General features: G+C 39.2%; 2 protein-coding genes across 3 annotated transcripts in view; one reads left to right on the top strand and one right to left on the bottom strand.

Annotated features, from left to right (window-relative positions):
- LOC119575089 overlaps nt 1–3,475 on the top strand; it is a 4,190-nt gene extending 715 nt beyond the window's left edge. Inside the window, exons 2-3 of the mRNA XM_037922487.1 lie at nt 951–1,382; nt 1,572–3,475. Of these exons, the coding sequence (XP_037778415.1) occupies nt 1,221–1,382; nt 1,572–1,820 (411 nt within the window). The 5' untranslated portion in view covers nt 951–1,220 and the 3' untranslated portion in view covers nt 1,821–3,475. The remainder of the gene's footprint in view (nt 1–950; nt 1,383–1,571) is intronic.
- The window catches only part of LOC119575088 (cubilin-like), a 7,093-nt gene continuing 2,099 nt past the window's right edge, over nt 2,507–7,500 (bottom strand). For both annotated transcript variants that reach the window (XM_037922486.1, XM_037922485.1), the window contains exons 3-7: nt 5,000–5,152; nt 4,832–4,879; nt 3,627–3,831; nt 2,972–3,099; nt 2,507–2,674 (exon numbers count right to left, since the gene is read on the bottom strand). In XM_037922486.1, coding sequence (XP_037778414.1) covers nt 2,670–2,674; nt 2,972–3,099; nt 3,627–3,831; nt 4,832–4,879; nt 5,000–5,152 — 539 coding nt within the window. In that variant the 3' untranslated portion in view covers nt 2,507–2,669. The remainder of the gene's footprint in view (nt 2,675–2,971; nt 3,100–3,626; nt 3,832–4,831; nt 4,880–4,999; nt 5,153–7,500) is intronic.

Below are 7,500 nucleotides of genomic sequence, written 5' to 3'. Positions count from 1 at the left end.
CACAAACACACCACACACACACATACACACCACGCACACACACACACACACACACACACACACACACACACACACACACACACACACACCAACATACACACACAACCATACACACATACACATACACCATACCAAACACATACACAACACATACACAAACACAACACAACACACACACTACACACACACATACACACACACACAAAACACATACACACACACACACACAAACACAGTACAAAAATCAGACTGATTTGTTAAGCAGCCTGGAATTGAAGTGTAAGAGAAATCTATTGTAGTTTCATAAATAGTGTCTCTTAAAATTGATTCAAGATTAAAGATAAAAGAATGGTACAGGATTAAAGATTGAAAAACTAAAAGAATGTCAGAGAATTTCATGATTACACTCTACAACTTAAAGTGTGTAAAATGTCAACAAATTTTCCTCATTCTTTCTTATAGTCATTAGATGGTATGGTAAAGGCAAAGCAATAACTCTCAGTTGTGTAGTTGTAAATATAGAAAAAAAACTATGAATGAGAAGAGCTTGTCAATTATGCTTGAAAGAATTACATTAATGCAATATATCTTTTGTATCTCAGTTGCTTTAGTAATATATTTTAAGTATTATTTTTTGGCTATATTCATGGAATCCTTTCAATATTTACATGTTTTAAGAAATATGAATCTATCCTCCACCCCTCTACTCTAAGTCTTATCTCCTGTTGTCCCTCTAAATGTTTACTTCCTAAAACAGTTCTTATAAAATGCTTATTATCAACTCACATCATCAAAACAAATAATAGCATAGAAGTAATTGATACAGTATATGTAACTTCTAATTTTCAGGTATTTTTCTCACTTTCTCCCTTATTCCTTTTATATAAAATTCTCTAGATCTGCCAGTGCTGTACAGTTGAATTTTTATTCTATTTTTTGAATTTGTGCAGTGAGCTTCAGGCTGCTGATGGAACCCAAGTTGTTGAGAGAAGAAGGAGAAGAGGCAGAGGGAGAGGACAAGGAAGTGCAAGTAGAAGTAGAAGTAGAAGTAGAAGTGGAGTGGAAGTGGAAGTGGAAGTGCCATTAGAAGTGAAAGTAGAACTGGAAATGAAAGTGGAAGAGGTAGAGGTAGAGGAAGAGGAAGAGGAAGAGGAAGAGGAAGAGGAAGAGGTCGATCCCAAGAAACGCTCGAAGGAAGGAGTAAAGAGGACCGCACAGATATGAATTTTGCATGGAAAGACACAGAAAGCCAGTCAAAGTCTATGGATGGAGAGAGTTATCTCTCAGAAGATGATGTTCCCATTAATCTGGGAATTGGTATTAATGTATACAGAAGAAAACAGGGCATCACAAATCTTAAAAGATCCCTTGTTATGAAGAAGGTAATTATTACTTAATTTTGAGAGTCATAAGGATAAGAATGTTCATTATGTAAATTATGATATACTAATGACATACATTTTTAATCTGATATATAGTTTTTAGATTTTCTGTTGATTATGAGTGTATCATAAAATGCCAAACCTTCTGGACATTTTTTGCAATACTTATATTTATCAAATTTATATTAGGTGTGGGAGAAGAGACGTCAGGGCAGTTACCCAGATCGTACAAGCAAGAGACAGGCTAGGATTTATCGGCCCCGAGCATCCAGAACAAGAGACTGCGTGCGGAAAGAACTTTTGAAGGCCCCTAAAACCCCAAAGCCATGGGACCTTCCCCTTGATGGTCCCATAAAGGTGAAGCCCATGGTATCACCTGACCAGGCAGAAAATGACATGGCTAATGAAGAAGGAGGAGAGGCAGAAATTTTTGAGTAATGTTGTGGTGTTATTCATTTTTTAAAACTAAGAAATGCCATCCTTTGGCTTCATCAGGTCACATTATTTTATATAAAGAATTCTTACATTATTCCTCATACAATGTACTTACAGTATTCTTCATACGACATACAGTATTTATCATATACTTACAGAATAAAATCTTTTATGTTTAAAATTTTGTTGTTTGTTGTTTTTTGATATCTTATGCAATTTCATGCTAAATTTGTTGTCTCTGTCTGTGCCTTTGTTCATGTGTTCTTTGAGTCCTTTATTTAACAGGAAGAGATGAAGGAACATTTAAAATGAAATATGGAATATAAAAATGTTTTATGAGGAGTGATTATTTTCTTTAGATATTTGAGGTGCACTTAATTTTATGAAAGTATTTTTTTTTTCCTTATCTGAGAGAGATGGGGAAGTATATGTAAAATGTAGTTTTTGTATAAAAAGCAAAGTCAAATTTTGTGATGCAAAGAAAAAAGCAAAATTAATTAAAGTATGGAAGAATGTATATTATTTGTCCTGTTCATTTACAGATGTGTGTAGAAACTTGCATCTGCATCTGTTTGTATGTGTACAGTATATATATTCACATATATAGATATACATAGATTTTCTTTTTATATTTGAACATGCATTGTTATTCTCCAACTTTGTTTTGTAGGAATCAGGAAAACACTTGATGAAATATAGTTGTATAATGTTTTGTCAAACATTTCAGTACAGTTCTTTGAAGAAATGATTTGTTATGTATCTTGTACAAGTAATGGCACTTTGTTTGCATATTACATTATTCACTTGAAGTTTTCTTTAAAGAGAGTTGTGGCTATGATACTTTCTGCACACCTAATCTGAAAAATAATATTAATATCATTTGAATGAGGGATGAAAATATGTATTCTCTTAATAAAACATGGTATGAGGAGAAAAAACGAAAATAAACATTCCCATTGAATATGCTAGTAATCATGTTAACACTTACCTAATTTTGTCAGTATTTGAAAGAAAAGAAATGTATATGGAGTAGAGTTATGCTTTTTATATATATTATTTACCTTCATACTATGTTGAAAAACAAGAAACCCTCCCCCCAAAAAGTACAGTGCCAGGTGTTATAGCACATAGAAGCATGTAAGATGTATGCTTACCCTCTACTGATTCATATTTAATCTTGAAGCCTGCATAATTTCCAGAACTGTTACTGTGGAATTTAATTTCCACCCTGTTACTTGTGGATGTCATGGTGGGAGGGTCCAAGTATCCACAAAATCTTCTCCTGGACAGATATAAACTTTGTAAGGGGCAAGCAGCAAATAAGATAATGATGATTGCTTATTCTTTCATTAGTGCAGTTCATGAAGTGAATGATGAACAAAAGTATTTTCATTTATTTTAACTGATTTCCTTATGAGTGTAACAAAGTATTTAGTATGTGAAGGATCAGTGCCACTAAAGTAACTTTTAGAATGTTTTACAGATAATATAAAAAGAAGATTATTATAAGGCCAAGTCAATCAGGTATTATGAATTTTAAAAGCATGTGTTTGCCATTTTAAATACTTTTAAATTGGGTTGTCCAAGTAAAAGCAAAATATCTTGAGTGATCAGAAACTCAGGTAATATTAAAACTGGTTCTCTTCCATTTTACCCTTCATCTGTATTATTATACATACAAAATGTGAAAAGCTGAAAACTGAAAAATATCTTTAACTATCAGAAGTCTGTGTATTTCATACTTAAGAAGAAAATCAAAATAGGGCCTCATTTACCTAAAAGAGAAGTCCTATGCCCCTAAGTACTTACCCCCCAATCAGCTCCTTGGTTGAGGTGCCGTCCCAGATCTCAACGTAATCACACTTGCAGTCAGTGCACCTCTCCAGGGCAAACATCAGCCAGGTGATCTTGATCTTATAGCCTGGTGGTCTCTCAATAACCCAGGTGCAGTCTGTGTTGTTCTCATATTTTCCAGACTCGACAGGTGCAAGGTAGCCCATGGAAGCAAGCATTACTGTCATACCAAAAGATGGTTAGATATTGTAAGTACTCATTACCCTGCATATGGTTTAGTTGTAATGGAAAGGAAGAACATTGTGATCTGAAAGCAGTATAGGAATCTGAATAAGACGAGTGTGTCACGAAAAAATGTGAAAAAAAAATTGACACTCAAGTTTATATATTAAGTAACTCATCCACTCATGTGTGCAACCAAGCACACATGTGCTCACTCACTCACTGACTTTCACTCACTCAGTCATATTCATTCACAATCACTCACTCATAATCATATTCATTCACAATCACTCTCACTTACTATTCACATCTCACTTATTCTTATTCACCACACTCACTCACATTATCATTCATCACAATCACTCTCACTTCACTATATCACTCACTCTCACACAACACATCACACTACACAGACACACACCACACTCACACCAAGCACACACCACACTCACACACACACACAACACACACACACACACACACACACACACACACACACACACACACACACACACACACACACACACACACACACTCACTCACTCACTCACTCACTCACTCACATACTCATACTCACTACTCACAATCAGTCATTCGCTAAGTCAGTCAGTCACTCACAATCAATCACTTATTCATTTATTCACTTATTCACTCATTACTCACAACCATTCATTCACTGATTCACTCACTCACTCACTCACAAACTCACTCATACTCACACTTCCTACTCACAATCAGTCATTCACTAAGTCAGTCAGTCAGTCCCTCACAATCACTCTCTCTCTCTCTCTCTCTCTCTCTCTCTCTCTCTCTCTCTCTCTCTCTCTCTCTCTCTCTCTCTCTCTCTCTCTCTCTCTCTCTCTCTCTCTCTCTCTCTCTCTCACTTACTCACTCATTCATTCACTCACTCACTCACTCACTCACTCACTCACTCACTCACTCACTCACTCATTCACTCATTCACCCCCCCCCCCCCCCACACACACACACACGCTTACCTTGATTATCAGCACAAGTTGAAGGAGCATCTCTGCTAGTCCTCGCACCTGTAATGTGATCAAAGAGCCATTACCACTATTTTTACATCAGTGATAAGTATCATCTTTAGTACCAGTTCTCCAAAGAAGCTTAGACGTTGTTTCCCAAGGCCATGTTGAAAATCGTACCTCCTTTGATGAACGTTTGGATGTTTTCTAGCATGGTCTTCAGGTTTTCGATGTCTGAGCGGAGTTCTTGTGCAACAGTAGTGAGGTTGTTGTTGGCGTCTTGGCTCACTGCTGCGATTTCTGACATGAGTTCTTCCAGTTTGACGTTTGTTCCTAGGAGAAATGTTTGCGTAAGTTTTGAGGCTAACTAGGGGGAACGTTTGCGTAAGTGTGAGGCTAACTAGGGGAAACGTTTGCGAAAGTGTGTGTGTGTAGCTAAGGAGGAAAACGTTTCTGTAAGGGTGTGCGATGCTAACGAGATGAAACGTTTGCGCAAGGGTGTGTGACACTAACGAGGTGAAACGTTTGCGCAAGAGCGTGTGAAGCTAACGAGGAAAAACGTTTGCGTGTGAGTGTGTATAGCTAAGGGGGATTAATATTTCCGGAAGAGTATGAAACTAATAAGGAAAAACGTTTGCGTATAAGTGTGCAAAGCTAAATAGGGGAAACGTCTGCTGATTAGTGTGCGAAGTGACGAGGAGAAACGTTTGCGTTAATGTGAAGCTAACCAAGGATAAAGTCTGTGCAAGTATGTGTGAAGTAATTTGAACCGTTGGGAACTAATATGAGTTGATGTTTGTGTACTTACAGGATTAAGTCATCCGCTATTTTTTCGTTGTCCAATGGTGTATGGTGGGTTGTACTTTGGGTCTCTGATTCGTAAATTTGGATATGCCTTTGAAAAGCGTGCTAACATTTATTAATACCATTTGTGTGTGTGTGTGTGTGTGTGTGTGTGTGTGTGTGTGTGTGTGTGTGTGTGTGTGTGTGTGTGTGTGTGTGTGTGTGTGTGTGTGTGTGTGTGTGTGTGTGTGCGTTGCGCGCGCGCGCGTGCGTGTGTGGTGCGTGTGTGCGTGTGTGTGTGTGCGTGTGTGTGGTGTGCGTGGAGGTGATGAGAGGATGTGGAGTGTGTAGGTGAGGGATGAGATGTGGAGAGATGAGTGTAGTGAGGAGATGGGGAGTAGATGTGTGTGTGTGTGATTGTGTGTGTGTGTGTTGTGTGTGTGTGTGTTGTGTGTGTGTGTGATTGTGTGTGTGTGTGTGATTGTGTGTGTGTGTGATTGTGTGTGTGTGTGTGTGTGTGTGTGTGTGTGTGTGTGTGTGTGTGTGTGTGTGTGTGTGTGTGTGTGTGTGTGTGTGTGTGTGTGTGTGTGTGTGTGTGTGTGTGTGTGTGTGTGTGTGTGTGTTGTGTTTGCGCGCGCGGCGTGCGTGCATGGAAAATTGTCTCTATGTGTGTCTGTCTGTGTGTAACTACATATTAATTTATCCTGCACACATACCATCGCATACAAACAACAAATCCCGCTTTTTGACACCAACCTATATCCCAGCGTGAAATATATGGATTTCCCGAGAGAGCCGATCTACTTCCCAAGAGATTAAAACGGATGAAAACGACTTAGATAGAGTTGAGAACACAGACTAATTTTAGGATTACACATTGTCTTTCCTTCTTTATATTTTTGTGTCGTTTCCCCCTCCCTCCCTCTCTCTCTCTCTCTCTCTCTCTCTCTCTCTCTCTCTCTCTCTCTCTCTCTCTCTCTCTCTCTCTCTCTCTCTCTCTCTCTCTCTCTCTCTCTCTCTCTCTCTCACTCACTCACTCCCTCTCCCTCTTTCACTCCCTATCCCTCTCCCTGTTCTTCTTCCTCTTCCACTCTCACTCTCTCTCTTCCATTCCGTCTCCCTCTTCCCCCTCTCCCTTTCTCTTCTTCCCCCACTCCCTCCTTTCCCCTCTCCCTCTTACCCTCCTCCCTCTCCCTCCTTCCTCCTCCTTCCTCCTCTCCCCTCTCCCCTCTCCCTCTCCCTCTCCCTTCTCCCTCTCTCCCCTCTCCGTCTCCCTCTCCTTCTCCCTCTCTTTCCTACGCAGTTCTTTCGTCGTACGCGCGTCTACCAGATATTGCTCTCCCGATCCCCTTCCTCATTAGAAAAAAAAAACCCGGCTTCACGACAAGATAATCCAAAAGGGAAGTTCATAAGCACTCGTGGCGGATTAGAGAGGTCAACAGGAAGAAAAGAGATAAGAAAGGTGACCGGGAATGAACCCAGCTTTTAAAATTTTATTATTATTATTTTTTTTTCTCTAGAGGTACTTTATCACACGCATTATGATTTGGTTTATAATTCTGTTTGAGGTGCGTGCGGGTTTCCCGGAAATACTGGCTTCTTGCATGGGCCTGTCTGCGACTGTTATGTTTCAGTTTTCGTGAATGTTAAATGTATTTTGGCGATCAGCCTTTATCTAGATTGCTTGTTCGGCCGTTCGTGTTATAGAGAGAGACGTATGCAAAAATATAACATTTAAAGTATATTGTTCGTTATGAGTTTGGAAACAAGTGTTTTATTTACCTACTTCTGATTCAGTCACTGAACCCGTCTTAAACAATTAGTTGTTTTATCTCGCACGCGCACGTCCACGCACGTCCACGTACGTCCACGCACGCGCACGCACGCGCACGCGCACG

Source organism: Penaeus monodon, chromosome 7 (genome assembly GCF_015228065.2).
Source record: "Penaeus monodon isolate SGIC_2016 chromosome 7, NSTDA_Pmon_1, whole genome shotgun sequence".
In the NCBI taxonomy this organism is placed as follows: domain Eukaryota; kingdom Metazoa; phylum Arthropoda; class Malacostraca; order Decapoda; family Penaeidae; genus Penaeus; species Penaeus monodon.
Note: the sequence above shows the minus strand (reverse complement) of the source record. Positions and strands in the feature narration are given on the sequence as shown.